The following is a 17,625-nucleotide window of genomic DNA, read 5'->3' as shown; positions in this document are numbered from 1 at the left end:
GGTACTCTATAAAAAGGAGGTGAGCCGGTTGCTGCCGGTTGAGTGCCGTGCACTGCCTGTGTGTGTGTGTGTGTGTGCGTGTTCCCACTCACGTGCGCGAGTCTTGGCCTTCACCTTGCAGAGGACGTCGGCCAGGCAGTACTGTTCTGGGTACAGTCATAATCTCAAATATACACTACTGTTCTCCTGTCACATATGTTTGCATCAGAGAGTATACTAGTCTGTGGGAGGTAGCATAGTCTCTGTATGTGAGGGAGCACAGTAGTGTGTGTGAGAGAGAGAGTGTAGGTAGGTGTGTGTGGTAATGGAGGGCTTGGCGATGGCAAACTGTAAGGAGACCGCAGGCAGGCACAGGCAGAGACAGCCTTGACCCCTCACCCCCTGAAACGCAGACCTCTTTTTTTTTTTTTTTACCTCCCTCATCTCCTCTCCTCCCTCTGCTGCCACTCGCCATCCCTCCATCCTCCTGCTGCTCTATCCCCCCCCTCCGACGGTGTGAGCCCATGCAAGTAATTCCCCTGTCTGCAACCAAATCCTTTTGCTTCCCTGGCAGTGTATATTGTGAAGGGGAGAGAGGTTTGTGAGGATGGAATGGAAGAGGTAATAGTGTGTGTGTGCCTTTCATTTCCGCACGGCTGTAAACATCAGTGGTGGTGGCTGCTTTGATGCTTTGATGTGTCTTCAGCAGAGAGAGAGGGAGAGAGAGAGATGTTTGTGTGCGTCGGCTGCTGTCTCTTTGTGTCCCCTCAGGTGGTGCGTCACAATCGCGTGTATGATTTAGACTTGAGTGGTGTATGTGTGTTTGTGCGCATACACATGCTCTCGCCTTTTATCTGATGCCAGGGTGATCTGTGTGTGTGTGTGAGAGATTGTACACTGTTTTGTATAATTAACTCAGGAGGAGGTGAGGGCAGACGGGTTAGCCTCTCAGCCACTCTCTCCCTCGCTTGATCCCTCCCTCCCTATCTCTCTCTGTCATGCCTTACCTCTCTCTCTTTTATGCCTTGCTCTCTCTTTCCTTTCTTTTCCCTGGTCTCTGTCTCTCATTCTCTCTCTCTCTCTCTCTCTCTCTCCCTCTTTCTCTCCCTCTCTCCCTGCATTGCAAAAGAGAAAAAGAGATAAGCAGCTCCCTGCAGCCATTCTCCTTACAGCTCCTTTGGGGTCAGTCTCAGATCAAGAGCCATTATGTAAAACACACTCCCCCCTCTCTCTCTCTCTCTGTCTCTGTCTCGTTAAGTTTTAAACATGCAGGAGGCACTGATAAATAACCATGTGTTTTGATACAAGGGAAGAGAGATGTTCTGTGTCAGAGAGTGTGTGTGTGTGCGCTCTGTCTCTGCCTCTCCATCCTGCGTGTGTTTACCTTCCCACCTAGGGGCCTGCCAGAGGGTGGGGCTGGCCTTATGCTGCAGAGGCTGCCTCTTCCTGACTGTCTAGACGTCCGTGTGTGTGTATGACTGAACGTAGAGATATATACACACATACACACACACACACACACACACACACACACACACACACACACACACACACACACACACACAGAGACATACACTGCAACCCTTGCAGACAGAACCCATGCTGTCATTACCACTAATGTGCATTTTCAGCTGCTTTTCGAACAATGCAGCATTGTACAAATGTGCTTAAGAGCCTTTTTTCATTTTCTTCCCAGGTGAGTGTGTGAGTGTGTGAGTGTGTGAGTGTGTGAGTGTGTGAGTGTGTGAGTGTGTGTGTGTGCGTGTGTGCACCAGCTGCAGGCAGTGCTTGTAAATGTGGGTGTCTGTGCAGCTGAGCTTTCATGCGAAGCGGCACTAGATGTTATTGCATCACGGCTAAGGTGAGGTCACCTTGAGCAAGTGAGGAGAGGTATTTTCATAACACACCGGCCTGCATTCACTGCTCTCTCTCTCTCTCTCTCTCTCTCTCTCTCTCTCTCTCTCTCTCTCTCTCTCTCTCTCTCTCCCCCTCTTTCTTATTCCTATCTGCCTCCCTCTCTCCCTCCTTCCCTCCTCTCTTTCTCGGTCTCCTGCAGTTCACTCGCTCTTTCCTCCTCCTCTGTGTGTGAGTGTATTATTTTCTTGTGCTAGTTCATAAATATTCCCATCAGCTGGCCTTCCACTCGAGTAAGCCAGCCAGCCAGCGCAACGCTGAGGCAGAAAGAGCCCGTCTAGTACAGACACTCGCGCACAAACACACACACACACACACTCACAGAGTCGCAAACAGCAGCTGTTACATAAAGCCCCTAGAGCTGCTCAGACATCTCACCTCTCCGCCCTCTTCCCCAAACATGCCTTCGTTCGCCTGCCCCCACTGGAGAGAGACACACACACACACACACACACACACACACACACACACACACACACACACACAGTTTCTGATGCCAGCTCTCGCTCTGTGCCTTTGCTCTGCCAGTGTAAGGTGAGCACTGTAATCAGCCCAATCAAATAATCACCCGACATGGCACAGTCACCCCAGCAATTAGACCCCGAGAGAGAGAGCGAGAGCAAGAGGTAGGCAGAGCTGCCTCAACAAAGCCCATTGTTCCAGGTGGGTTTGGATCCTCCTCTGGGCTGTGTGTGTGTGTGTGTGTGTGTGTGTGTCTGGCACCGGCATCCAATACCTCCTGGCGGTTTTAAGCACCAGCTCAGGTTCACACTTTGACGGAGCGGGCTCATCGATTAGCTGTGGCTTAACCAAGACGTGTGCCCATTTCCTGCCCTTTTGCCAATCCCTCTCCCCACCCCGCCAGCACACACACACACACACACACACACACACCCACCTCTGTCTCCCAGGCTTCTGGCATGGCTGGATGCCTCTGCCCACCGCTGCCAGGATCAGCCAACCAGTCATGCTTAGTGCACAGGGGCATATTAGACCCCTGAAAAGCCCCTTAGTCCTCTAGACTCCAGCCTGTCTACTCAGCTACCAATCTCTTTCTCTCTCTTTCCCTCTCTCTTTCTCTCTATCTCTCTCTCTCTCTCTCTCCTCTCTCTCTCTCTCTCTCTCTCTCTCTCTTTCTTTCTCCTCTAACACACACTTTACACTTTTCACTCTCTCGATTAGCTGTCCTGCTGTTCAGTTTTCATCATCTTCCCCTCAGTCTGTGACTGACAGCATACTAACATGCTTTCCTCACACACACACTCTCACACCCAGAGCCTCTCTCTCCCCTCTGAGTCATCTGGCTGTCCTAATGAGCAGTCTCCACTGACTCAAACTCAGGAAGTGCAGTAAAGGCGACCTCCAGCCCCGGCGTGTGTTTTACATCACTGACTCGGACCTTCTCTTTAACACCAGACATGGGATGTGGGGGGCAGTGGGGCAAAAGAACACATTAAGGCTGCAAAAACTAGCGTTGCACCCTTTCACATTTCTCTCTGTTCTTGACATTTTGTGTAGAGGCCCCTGGTTTGCCTGAGAGACATGCTCTCACGCACTCACACTCTCTCACATACTCACTCACACTCACTCTGGTGTGTGAGGTTGTGTTACTCACTGAGAGGCCTCAAGGAGCTAGTAACCCCGTGCTGACCCCCCCTGGAGGGTGGGCTGAAGAATGCGGCCAGCGGCTCGAGCATACCGGGGCCACTCCACAGCTTTTTAATCCTCGTACGAAGTCTAGTGGCGGCCCCATCACCCCACTCGCCTCATCTCCTCTCCTCTCCTCCTCCTCCTCTCCTCCCCACTCGGCCTCACTCCCAGCTGCCTCTCCAGGGCTTATTACAAGACCAGTGTGCTTTCAGATAAGAGATTTCACCGAAAGAAAAAATGAGCGAGATGAAGGGAGAGGAGTGGAGGGAAGTGGAGAGGAGGAGAGTGTGAGTGAGCCGTTGTAACTGGATCTGCCGTCTCCATCTGTCGCGTTTCTCAGAGTGGAATTGAGGCTCTGCTGCAGTGTGTGTGTGTATATGCACACATACTTTGTAGCAGCTCATGTTGACTGGGCTCATATTGGCTTTAGCTACCCAGACAGAATGTGTTTCTACAATCCCAGGCTGCTGCGGACATGTGCATCTGTGTGTTTGTGAGTGTGTGCGTGCCCATATCCTCCCTGAAGTCCTTTGGTGTGTGTGTGTGTGTGTGTGTGTGTGCGCACGTTTGTGTGCCATATCCTCCCAGAAGTCCTTTGGTGTGTGTGTGTGTGAGTGTGTAGGGAGTTGATGGCCGCAGACTGGGCTGGTAGTCCTCCACGCCTACTCTACACAGCATTAGTCAGCGGCAGCCAGGCAACCCAGGGCACTGCTGCAGGGGGAGCGACCGTGTAGGAGTGAAAGACAGACAGGGAGAGACCAAGATTTAGTCAGAGGAGAGAAATAGAGCGAGGGAGACTGAGTATTATTGAAAGAGCAAGAGAGAGCATGGCAGACATGCAGAGGTAGTTTGTGGGAGGAGGAGTGCTCTCTCTCCCTCTCTAAGCCCTCCTCTCTCTCTCTCTCTCTCTCTCCCTCTCTAAGCCCTCCTCTCTCTCTCCCTCTCTCTCTCTCTCCTCTCTCTCCCTCTCCCTCTCTCCCTCTCTCTCTCCCTCTCTCTCCTCTCTCTCTCTCTCTCTCTCTCTCTCTCTCTCTCTCTCTCTCTCTCTCGTTCCCTCCTGTCCCTCTGTGCGGATGTGAATGTTATCTCTCCATCTCTCCTCCACAGCCATCCTTTCTTTCCCTTTCACCTCCCCTTCCTTTACAGATCACAGCCGTGATGAAGTAGTCAAGATGGAAGCACTATTTATAGAGACCCCCCTCCTCCTCCTCCTCCTCCTCCTTGCTGCCTCTCTCTCCCGACACCACTGCGCACAATCAGCCTTCAAGGACTCATTGGCCAGCTAGTGTTTTTATCCCCCATGCTCTTTAGCCTGTGCGTGTGTGTGAGGGGGGAATACACATTTGGAGGAATATGAAGGAAAATGAACCCTCAACAAAAGAACAAGATGATGACAGGGGGGAAAAAATCTTGCGGCAGTGTTTGGGAATAACCCCCTCCTGTTGGTCTCTCTTGTTGCCAGCAGTCCTTCACAACGTTAACAAGGCTGTTACTGGCCCGCAATGTCAATCATTTCACAGTGGCCGGCTCCATAACCCGCTCTGTGCATATCAGTCATTAACTGCTAAGCGTTTGAGGGCATAGGGAGGTCAGTTGGAAGGGGGAGAGCGAGGGACGGTGGGGGGAGGAGGAGGAAGAGAAAGGAGAAGAGGAGGGAGGGAGAAACTGGGAGTGAGGGAGTGGACGGGGGTGGCAAAGAGCCTGATCACACCTGTCATACATTGTCACGGCGCAGACTCTTTTGAAACGCGCGTTACGGACTGTCTGTCTCACTTCCTCCTTGGACGGGGGGGAATCTGTTTCCTCCATCGCGTCTTGCGTCAGCAGCAGGGGTAGAGAAGGCAGCCTGGCAACAGGAGTGTGTGTGTGTGTGTGTGTGCGTGCGTGTGCGTGTGTGTGATTATGTGGAGTGCTTTGACTCTTAAATGTTTTAGAGTGTGGCTGTCGTGTTGAATATGATTACTGCAGCGAGCCTGATGGATGTGGCTAGCAGAGAGCTGGGCTTAATTAGCATTATTTGTGCAGCATGAGTCTCTCTCTCTCTCTCTCTCTCTCTCTCTCTCTCTCTCTCTCTCTCTCTCTCTCTCTCTCTCTCTCTCTCTCTCTCTCTCTCTCTCTCTCTCTCTCAGCACACACACACACACACACAGTCTTTCTTTCTCTATTTCCCTCTCTTCCTCTCCCCTCCCTGCTAAAGGGACAAGAGCAAAGCACTGATAACATCTTCAGATCTCTGTAGCCATCTTTTGGTACTAACCACGTGCTGTGGCACAGGACTTAATTTAAAGGGTGTGAGGGTGTGTGTGTGTTAGACAGTACTGTATGTGTTTTTGTGTAACAGAGAGGAGGAGGGGCTTAGGAAAAAAGGCAGTATTGTGTGTGTGTGTGTGTGTGTACGTGACTAGGTTGGTCTGTTTGTGTGTGTGTGTGTGAGTTAGACAGTACTGTATGTGTTTTTGTGTACCAGAGGGGAGGAGGGGCTTAGGAAAAAAGGCAGTAGTGGTTGTGTGTGTGTGTACGTGACTAGGTTGGTCTGTGTTTGTGTGTGTGTGTGTGTGTGTGTGTGTGTGTGTGTGTGTGTGTAGGGGTTGGGAGGGCATGGTTAGCTGGTTTTGTTACATTGAAAATCTCCCACTTTGAACTGGCTAATGCTCATCAAATCCAATAAGGAGCACGGATGACAGATGGGCAGTCTGTGTTCAAAGCGAGCGCAGATTTAATATCCAAATAGCACGCAGGCAGACAGACACACACACATACACACACACACACACACACACACACACACACACACACACACACACACACACACACACACAGGGGCTCAGCAGCACAAAGGTCCTGACCACACTGCAGTCACAGCTGTGACCCCCCCCATCCCTCCTCCCTCTACACACACACACACACACACACTCCTCTCTCTCTCTCCCTTCGTCCTCGCTGGCGGGCAGTGAAGGAGGAAAGCGTACAGCAGCCCCTTTTTTCTCTCTCTCCCTTTTCTGTGTGGAGCGGGGAAGGAAACGTGTAATCAGCACTTGTTTAGCGTGATTACTTTCAGGCTGCGCGGAGCTCTGCTCCAGCAGTAATATGAGCGCGGTGTCGGAACAGCCTCACCGTAAGACCTAGGAAGAACACAGCAGAACACAGCAGCGTCGAGCAGCGCCAGCTGTTTTAGATGTCTGTTTGTGTGTGTGTGTGTGTGTGTGTGTGTGTGTGTGTGTGTGAGAGAGAACGAACAAGAGAGAGGAAGGAGACATTGACCAGCATTCCCCTTCAAGCCACCAGAACCTCTTTGCTTAGAGAGCCTGAGAACAGGGTATTACAAAAGACCCCCCGATCCAAGCCCACCACACACTCTTACTCTCACACACACACACTCGCCCGCTCACTGGTGTGTGCCTTTGTTCCACAGGCTCGTTTGTTGAATGGGGCAGTTGAGGGCTCTATGGGGATGTGGCGCGCACACACAGCTGTGTGACTCATTGTGTGCAGGGGCCCCCAGATGGACCCGTTTTGTGTGTGTGTGTGTGTGTACGTGTGTGTGTACGTGCTCGTGATTGTGTAAAAGCCTCTGTGTGTGTGTGTGTGTGAATTTGAGTGTGTTTGTCTGGCCACTGTCTAAGCAAGCAGGGCTAGGAGTTCTGGACGGAAACACCACTGCCTCCCCATCCATCATGGCTGCTGCTGCTGCTGGAGTGGGCTGCTCTTCCTGCTCCTGGTCCCGCTCCGCTCCGCTTTCACTAATCATATCATGTTCGGCCAGTAGATTAGCCGGCTCTGTGTGCACTGGCCCTGTAATGCCATAAAGCCCAGCGCCCATCCTGCCCACATAGACTAGACTGCAGCACATACCAGCTACAGTAGCTCCCTCACATGGCCACAAGTCAGGGTGTGTGTGTGTGTTTCTAAACGAAAAAAAGTGTAACAGCTAGCTTCACATTTGCCTCATGACCTGCTGCGGCCCTGCACCAGAGCTGTGTGTGTGTGTGTGTGTGGATGTCTGTGTATTTTTCCTCATAAATGTTTCAGAAATTCCTGGGATGGTTTAGTGTGCAACACGATCAGCTCTGGAGCAGTGGAGCAGCCTGCTCTCTCTCTTTTTCCCTCTCACACACACATGCACTTTCTTTCTCTCTCCCTCCCTCCTCCCCCCTCCCTTTCTCTCTTGCTGAGGTTTTAGAGTCCATTTCCTGCCTTTACCTCCTGGAGGAAGTCATAGATCCTGCCCTCCCCCTCTCCTCTCCTCCCTTTCTTCTTCTCCTGCCCCAGCGCCCCAGCGGCTCTGCGTGGCTGTAACCGGAGCGTTGGCTAGGGTCAGGAGGAGTTTGGATATAGGCTACGAAAGAGAAGCACAATCTAAACATTTGGAAAATAAGCACACGTTTCCTGTGAGTGTGTATGTGTACGGCAGAGGGGGTGTCGGGGTGATCTGGCTCTGCATAGCTTTATCCGTATACACACTCTCTGAACGTATGAGAGAGAGGGTGTGTTTGTGTGTGTAAGAGAGTGTTAGATAAGGACCAGGCTGTGGCTGAACTTTCTCCTCTGGCCGCCACAAGCGCACATTCATGTCGGAGGGATCACATGGTCTCACAAAGGACTCCAGCTGTGGCGGCCATGTTTTTTTGTCCTCTGCTCTCGCCTTATAGGGGAATCCCCCTGACATGGATCCCTTTAGTGTTTTCTCAAATGTTCTGTTCATTTAGGTGGAGACCTATTTTTTTAACGCCATAAGCTCACTTTTTGTACGTGTCTTGAGCTTAAACACCCCAGCGTTTGGCACATAATGTCAACATATGGTATGGATTATTTATACAGGATTTTACGCTTTAGATTCGACCCCCATGTAATTTTCATCGCAGGACCATTGAAAAAGAATTAGATTTGTGTGGGATTTTTTTCTTCTTCACATGACTAATCAAGCAGACACACACACACACACATGCACACACACACACACACACAGACAGCAGCGAGCGGTGGGGGCGGGACCAGTGTCTGTCCGTCACCAGAGGGAGCAGCCATCTTGTGTTAGCGTGACTCACATGCCCCCTCAGCAGGCAGAAGTGGGGCTGCAGGCGTTCTACCTGCCTGTGTCCTCTGCTCTGCTCTCCGCTCCCCCTCCACCCTGAAGACACGCTTAATCCCTACCATTTTGGCTTGATATTCACCCTCGAGAACCCCCTTCTCACACACACACACACACACACACACACACACACACACACACACACACACACACACACACACACACACACACACACACACACACACACAGAGGACTCTCTCAGATGAATCCCCATGTTCATGTACTCTCTCTGTATTAATAGGCCTACACTCACGGTCTCTGCTACTCGGGCTGATGGGAACAGGCGCGTCTCCGCGCTCGGCTAACCGCCCACTAAGCTCCCAAATGAGCCCGCGCCGCAATTTGCCAAATGATTGAGAGCTTGATTGTCCCCTCCGCCGCTCCGTAGCTTCTGCAGAGGCGGCGAGGTGGGAGCGGAGCTGTCAGGTCCCCATTTGTTTCCGAGTGGGAATGTGCTCATAGAAGGAGACGGAGAAAGAGAGATAAAAATGGGGGGGGAGAGAGAGAGAGAGAGAGAGATGGTAAAAGGGAGAGCGAGCTAGCTAGTTTGTGAGCTAGTGAGCCCAAGTCCATTTTCAGGTGTTTTATGTTTGTTTTTAGACGTGCAGTAATTTCTTACAGCCTTACAGTACGTGTGTGTGTTTGTGTGTGTGTGTGTGTGTGCGCGCGCTCGCTCTACCCCTCGCTCCCTCTACCCCTCGCTCCCTCTTTCTCCAGGGTTATTTTGTTTAACGAGCGCGGCGCAGGCTCCTGAGCAGCCCTGAAAAGGCCACACGACTCGGCTAACACGGCTGTAAAAACTCACCGCTCCCTCTCTCTCTTTCTCTCTCTCTCCCTCTCTCTCTCTCTGTCTCTCTCGTCCCCCTTCCAGGCCCACATTCCCAGCCTTGCCCATAAATTTCACCTCTCTCTCGGTCTTTCTTTTTCTCTCTCTCTCTCTGTCTTTGATTCTCCATCCCCCCCTTCACTCCACTAACTTCTGTGGCGTATCAGACCATTCTGTTGCCTGGCTTTCGGAGGACTTAACATGGCTTTGCTGTAATTACTAGCGCTCTCTGTTTCCCAGCTGCGCGTCCACACACACTCACACTTTCTCACACAGCTCCCTCTTTCCCCCCCTCCCTCCCTGTCTTATTTGTGTTGGTGGATTGCACCCAGGGGGAAGGAGGGGGAGGTGTGTGTGTGTGTGTGTGTTTGGGGGGGGAGCGTCCCCCACCACTACCAATACCACCTCCTCCTCTTTGCTGGTATTGCTTGCTGACTCCCAGGGCTAAGTCTCTCCATCCAGACAAAAGCGGCCATTAGACCTCCAGGCCCAGTGGAGTCCGTCTGGCCTTGGCTCGGAGTCCAGTGGGTGGGAAAGGTGGAGAGGTTGTGGGGTGGATTGGTCGGTGGTTGACTGGTCCTTCAGTGCGGGTGCGAGTGGACAGCACACAGAGAGCCCCACAGGGCTCCGGAGTGGAGAGCATTTACGCCGCCGCTGTTGTGGTTCAAGGGCCCAATGCCCGGCTCCATTTCCTGCCCTGAATGGCACTACTCAGGAATATTGGGTGCAAAGTGCTCGGGTGAAAGGAATGGGCAGAAAGGGCTAGATGTGGAAGAAGGGGGCTTTTTTTCACTGGCTGCCTTCAACTGACACTGTGTGTGTGTGTGAGAAAGAGGTGGGAAGAGAGCAGAAGGGAACTTTTAGTTGGTGGAAATTTGGGGGAGAACAACTATCACACACACACACACACTCACACACACACACACTCACACACACACACACTCACTTGCCCAGAGAGAGCAGGCGGAGCCTGCAGCCCTTAGTGGGAGCGGCTGCAGCCCCGAATGCTGTTTGGAATGTCACTAATCAATTCAGCATTGTGATTTTAATGGAGCCCTGCTTTCTCTCTCTGTCTCGCTCTCTTTCTTCCATTTCCCTCGATCTCTCCTTCTCTTCCTCTGTCTCGCCCTGCCGTTGCCATCTTCTCTCTGCCTGGAAGTGCTTATCTGGATGATTTGATTGTGTATGGGGATTCAAGTCTGTGCAGCACATGCACACATAATTAGGCTTGTCGGCTTTCATAATGAAACAGTCGTTTCAGCAGACATGTGGAGACCGTAGACTTGTCTGAAAGGTCATGAGATTCAGTTCTGTGTATTTATGTCTGTGTGTGCTCTGTGTGTGTGTGTGTGAGAGAGTTGTTTGGGAGGTCGCTGCATAACTTGTCCATGTGAGCGCTAACCTTGGGCTATTCCTCTCCTCTCTCGTGTCTCCCATGTCGCTGGCTGTCGTCAGTGCAGTGTGTTTTACGGCCTACAATGGGGTTGTTAATTCTCCAGGCCATAAATTGAAGTAGTGAAGATGCACTCTTGGATCCACCGCTCTAACTGTATCTGATTAAATCATCATAAATACCCCTGCGTGTGTGTGTGTGTTTGGGGGTGTGTGTGTCTAAGAGAGGGAATGAGGGAACAAATGCTTGTGAAAGCAACCAGGAGGGAGGAAGGGGAGGAGGTTGTTGCAATCTTTAAATCTTTCCCTCGAGCACAGCAGTTGAACACGAGTGCCTTTCTTTCCACTTTGCTAAAACCTTTCAAGAACAATGTCCCTGATGAGCAGAAATGCTTGCTCTCTTGCTCGCTCGCTCTCTCTCTCTCTCTCTCTCTCTCTCTCTCTCTCTCTCTCTCTCTCTCTCTCTCTCTCTCTCTCTCTCTCTCTCTCTCTCTCTCTCTCTCATATCCCCCTTTCAGGCCCACTCTCCCTCACTCATCATTCCTTACTGTAATAGTGTAACACAATAGCATCTTTTGTCTTGGAAGGCGACTTTGTGTTGATATAGTGGGCCAGGAAACATTACAAGAGTCAGTTCCTCAGTCGCCCGGTTGCATGTCTTACTGCTTGAAGTCATTCTCCCCAGTGAGCCCTTAGGTATTTCTCAGTGTTGAATCACGTGCATCAGAGGTTTTGCATGTGTGTGTGTTTATGTGTTTGTTTGGGTGGGATGTTGTACACTTGTAGAACAGCGGCTTGCTGGTCGTATTCGGCCTCGAGCGGGAGAGGGGCTAATTCTCCAGCACCCTCTACAGACTTTTCCACTGACATAATGAGAGGTACCAGCAGGCTTAGCATTGCTCAACAATGACCTCATGCTCCTGCTTACAGCAGGGGCCAGAGAGAGTGAAGTGTGTGTGTGAGAGAGAGAGGGCTGGAACTCCAGCTTTGTATGTAAGAGCTTGGAAAGCACATGGATCTTAGATCCACCGTGTGTGTGTTGATGTGTTGCCACCCAGCCTTTTCTCTCTCTCGGTCTCTCTCTCTCTCTGGCTCTCTGCTCCCTGGCTTGGTGGCCTAGGCAGCTTTGTGGGGAATGTGGTAATCTGCAGCCATGTTAAAGATTGCTGTGATTTCTGGCTGCCTCTATTCTACCCAGCTGCGTCCTCCCCCCTCTCCACTCCCTCTCTCTCTGTCTCACTCTCTCTCTCTCCTTATTTAAAGCTTGTTTTAAAAAGAGTTTGAACGGTCAGTTAGGTTCGTGTCGAAGGGGTAATAAATATTTCATGTCAGTGAGTATAAACACTGGCGTGCCCTTTCGCTCTTGTTGCCTGGCCTCTCTCTCCCCCTTTCTTTCTCTCTCCCTCCCTCCCTCTGTTTCACACTGAGAAAGGCCTCCGGCAGGGCTGGCCGACGCCTCAGTGCTGCCACCTGCTGCTGGTCTGCACGTAGTGCACCCCCCTCTCCTGTTTGTTGCAGCTGCATGCAGTCCCCCTCTCTGACAGCGGGTGGCACAGTTCAAAGTGCAGGCGCTGAGAGGTGAGGGTTATCCGGCTGACTTGATGACGCCAGACCTCTCGCTCTGTCTTTCGTTTTTCTTTCCTTTCTTTCTTTCTTTCTTTCTCTCTCTCTTTCTGTCTTCTCTTCTGTCGCTCTCACATCTGTATGTGTGTGTGCGTACATGATGGGTCCCTGTTCCAGACAGATGTGTGCTAGGAATTGAAATGCATTTTATGTGCCCATTTGTGAAATGTATGGAAAAATGACTGCATTTCATTGCACGAACGAGCAGTGGAGGGAGGAAGGGAGGGAGGAGGAGGAGGGGAGGGGGGGCGCAGGGCTCTGTGTGGTGGAAACATAAACTCTTCTTGTCCAGATTTGGCTCTGTTTATATCCATGCAGGAGAACGCTTTGTTTACTTTATTAAAGATTTAAATGCGCTCAATCCCTTTTTAATTGACTGGCTCTTACAGCAGGTTTTTTGGCCAGCTTAAATGTGGGTGGGGGCGGCACAACCCCCACCACAACACACACACTCACACACACACCACCTCTTTCCTCATCTGCCAAACAGAGCTCGGTTTGTGCAGCCATTAACAAACACGCATTGTCTGTTTGCAGTGTTGGATGTTTATGGCTTATTGTGTTCCCTGTCTGTTTGTGTTTTGCAGAGCAAACGGGACCATCTGCTGATGAATGTGAAGTGGTACTACCGCCAGTCTGAGGTGCCCGACTCGGTCTACCAGCACCTGGTGCAGGACCGCAACAACGAGAACGGTGAGCTGCTTTATCCTATATAGTGTGTGTGTGTGTGAGAGTGTTTTAGTTGACGTATACAAGCAAATTGTGCACCAAAAGAGGACTTCTGGGTGTTCAAGATTTGTCATCTCCATCTAGTGCGTCTGCCACCCGTTTTCCCTCTTTCTTTATCTTCAGCCCTTTTCTAGTTCTCCGGTGGTCCCTCTGTCCATCACTCTCTTCATTAATGAGATGTAAAACGAGGGGTTCATGACGCGGTGAAGCGTTTCTCAGGTGCAGCCGGAGGATCTGGAGATCATGCCAGGCATGGCCCTCATTTGCTTTTGTTCCCTTGGCAACCCTCCCGTGGAAAACAAATCAAACGCCAGGCCCCCGGGGATAGTGAGTGCGTCAAGTGCAAATAGCTTCAGCTCCAACATGGTCCCCATAGTGTACACACACACACACACACACACACACACACCTGAAAGCAGAACATCAGTCAGCCCCACCCCCCTTCCTCCCTCACACACATGTGTGTGGCCCCATACATAGTGAGCAGGGGGCTGGTGGGTAAAATGGCAGCAGTGTCGCAGACTCGCGGGGTGTTCCATCCAGCAGCCAGAGGCAACGCTGCTTTGATTTAGCTCTAATAAAATCAGCCGACATTTACCCAGCAACCCTCACACACACACACACACACACACACACACACACACACACACACACACACACCCACCCTCCCCACACTCTTTGGGCATTCCTTAAAGCTGCCTGGCTGTCTGTCAGACACATAGGCGTGTGTGTGTTAGAGTGTGGCTACCCGACCCGAGCCCGACGGGTCGTGTCGGGTTCGGACAAATATTTAGAAATTGTATTCGGGTTCGGTTCGGGTTCGGACACATGGGGGCGATATGCATTGGAAGCTTTACATTTAAAATTCCTTATTATGTTGGGTAACCAACAGGTCTGCTTTACATGATGCAAACGTTTGTTTTTTCAGAATAAAGTAAAATGTAAAAAATACCTAATAGCTTTCTTCCTGTGTGCAAGATTTGTTTATCGTGCAACGCATTTCAGGCATGCCGCCTGAAATGCACACGCGTTGTCACGACTACATAAACAAATGGTTATGCACATTTCACACATAAGCACAGTCTTGGGTGACGTTAAAAATTTGTAAGCCTATCAGGAGATTTTAAGATTATTTGCGTTGCATACTGTGGTAAAGACATAGGCTACCGGTAGGCTATAAGGTCGTCTCGTTCAACTGGATGAGGATTTCCTCGAGTTGCCCCAATTAACGTCGATGCTGCATATTGATAAGTGACAGAGGCACTGTAATTTCAAAGACTTGCAGTTTATTTCAAGACTTTTCGTGAATGATAAGACAAGAATTCTATTTTAATAGGCTATGCTTGCTTGGGCCTCTTGTGTTAATGTGCACTGTGTGTGACCTGTGTGCGTGCACGCTCATCTGATTCTGTAGACAATTTGCTGTGTGTTCTGTTTAATGGGCTAAAAAGACAGGCCATCCACAAACGTGAATGTTTAATCACTAGCATGGGAATAACTGAGGCATCATCTGCGTCGGGCTCGGGTCGGGTTCGGACATAAAAATGAAAATGCCTGTCGGGATCGGACGCAACTCTGTCGGACGCGGGCTGGGTTCGGACAGAAATTTGCGGCCCGATCCGCACTCTAGTGTGTGTGTGTGTGTGTGTGTGTGTGTGTGTGTGTGAGAGTGAGGGAGGGAGAGACGGTGCAGTGCACGGCACAGACAAGCTGTCTGACATGGCCGCCTGTGATTGTCCCCAGCCTACAAGGGAGGAGGGAGAAGGAGAGCGACATGGAAATATGACAAACGCTCATCTACAGGCTTCATCGTGTGTCTGTGTGTGTGTGTGGTGGCATTTGGCACAGTAATGATGGCCACACACACAACCTCCTCCCCACCCCCCGGCCCACTCATAATACGTCTCAGCCAGCTGTAATAAGCTCTCTCTTTGAGGCAGCCGCTGTAGACAGACAGACAGACAGCAGTCTCGTTATCGCCTGATATGTCATTGCGCCGCACACCAAACCCCATGTCTGCTCTCTCACACTGCAGCACAGTGATTATGGATAAGGAAACTGGCTCACTCGCTCTCTCACACACACACACACACAGTTGGTGTTTTCCTTCCCAGTGGTCTAATATTTGGGCAGAGCCTCCACTTAAAACCCACTAACCTAGAATAATAACTGGCTTAGAGCAATTCAACACATGCATCTTGCCTTGAAAATTTCTGAATATTTTTTTTTAGTCGCTGGAATAATTCTCTGCTGACTTTCATTTTCCATTTTAAATGCCGGCCTTTAGGAGGTGAATTACCACAGACTCTTATTGATTATGTGCTTGGTTGTCATGTGGTAATTACTGTCTTACTTCACATAAATACTAACATTTGCAGTGTGTGGATGTATGTGTATTTGTGTGACTGGATGTGTCTGTGTACTCACTTGTGATTTTATATATTCACTTTTTTGTAAAGGCATTCGGCTCTGGGAGTAGCTTGTCAGAGAGAGAGAAAGTGTGTGTGTGTGTGAGTAGTACCTGTACACCTGTGTGCTGACCCTGTCTTTCATATGTGTGCCTCTGCAGACTCTGGTCGGGAACTGGTCATCACTGACCCCGTTGTCAAGAGCAGAGAGCTCTTCATCTCAGACTATGTGGACACGTACCATGCTGCTGCCCTCAGGTAACATACACAAGGATTAAAGTTCTCCGTCATAGTACGGATTTCCGTCAATTTGATTTTAGAAATATCATATTTGAGATCGATGCAGATCTGATGAGAAAAAAAATAGGAGGGGGGGGAGACTATCACCTTTGCTTTTTTTCAAAGAACACGTATGGAGGACTATAACGGTCTAAAAGTTGGATTATAGTGACACATTAGAGACAGCTGATGAGGTCGGCCAATCCGTTTAACTTTTTTGGATATGATATTGTGAGCTCTGTGCGAATTCGGAGAAGAAGCGTAGGCTGTGTTCTTTCCGTGCATCAATGTAGACAATTTCTTACTATCGCGAACTCTTGTCAGGGGAGGTCATTCATTTTGGGTGTCACCTATGACTTGAACAGACAGCCTTCTATGCCACCCGATGTAGGCTACTATTATTGTTACAGTTTTAATCAATGCAACTAACATTATGTGTAAAGCGGCCTTAATATAAACCGTAGCCTATGCAATTTATTATCCCGTCTGTTATGACATGTACAACAATGTTTTTCACAATTTGCGACGGAAGGTTTTGACTGAGTGTGTTAGGATAAAAAAAAATAATAATATCACTGTCATCATCGCGAACTGTTGAGTAAGGGGGTCAGTCTGTTTGTGACGCACAGACAGCCTTGTAGCCTATTTTGCTTAGGCCTCACTTTTACAGTAGGTTGTGAGTGTATGTTGACAAAAAAATAACCATACAATTAAAATAGTCAACTTAAAACTTTGCTATAAAATATTATTAATTTATAGCACAAAACCATAACCAGTAGGCCTACCAGAACCTTGCATATTAGCGTCATGATTTGTGTGCGTCTATTTGGCAAGGCCACTAGCTGTCATGGATGCGTTGTTGCTAAAGGAAGGCAGGTGTCAAAAGTTAAAAAATAAATGGAGATGGGCAGCTGTTGGAAACGGGGGAGAACTAATAAGCCATGGTGTAAAGAAATTAAAGTGCCAGGGGTTTGCTTTTGTGCGGTTCGCTGCAAGAAAATTGTTTATGGATGCAATAGGAAAACGTTTTTAGCACCACCAATCAGAAGACCGCCATAAGGTTAACGTTAGGTGCACTTCAGGACATCTTCCCTACCTGGTGCAACTAGCCACCACGACAGAGGTAGGCTACGTTTATCTATGGCTGACCGTTTTATGTTTAGAAAGTAGGCTACGCATGTTCTTTCATAAGCGCCCCCGACCTGTCCCTCACCATATCGCAACCTCTTGTCAACCTTATACAATCTGTTGCTGAAGACAAAAGCACCGTCTCCAGATTGTCATTATCAAATGCGCAGACCTCCTGCATGAGCACACACAGTATTGCTGCTCATTGGAAAACTGAGTTGTCTGTAAAACTCAAAATTACCATGTTTTCATAAAATGCGGATGAGGCAACAATGGAAATATGAACAATATCTAGAATGTTCTGATTTGTTACTTTGATGAGGAAATGGGAAGTCTTGCAAACTTTAAACAAATTGCATATTAACAAGAAAAAAATCTCCCCTTTAAACACTTTTGGCCTGAAGTAATTAAATAAGAGTGTGTTAAAGCCTTATAACGCCTACAATATTGCTGCAGTAGAAAAGAACAGCAATGGCTAATTAGCAATGGCCAGGGATGGTACTAAAATATATTTTTGTTCATCAGGAAAACTCAATCTCAATCAAGAACACTCTCAATTCTCCTTATTCACATGGCGGCCATTGGCGGCTAAAACGAGGCTACAGGGT

The 17,625-nt window shown here is 49.6% G+C and overlaps 1 protein-coding gene across 1 annotated transcript in view; it reads left to right on the top strand.

Moving 5' to 3' along the window:
* rerea (arginine-glutamic acid dipeptide (RE) repeats a) overlaps positions 1–17,625 on the top strand; it is a 126,408-nt gene that overhangs the window by 56,477 nt on the left and 52,306 nt on the right. The window contains 2 exon segments of the mRNA XM_048241607.1: positions 13,061–13,166; positions 15,772–15,868. Of these exon segments, the coding sequence (XP_048097564.1) occupies positions 13,061–13,166; positions 15,772–15,868 (203 nt within the window).

Source organism: Alosa alosa, chromosome 4 (assembly GCF_017589495.1).
Source record: "Alosa alosa isolate M-15738 ecotype Scorff River chromosome 4, AALO_Geno_1.1, whole genome shotgun sequence".
NCBI lineage: Eukaryota > Metazoa > Chordata > Actinopteri > Clupeiformes > Clupeidae > Alosa > Alosa alosa.
Note: the sequence above shows the minus strand (reverse complement) of the source record. Positions and strands in the feature narration are given on the sequence as shown.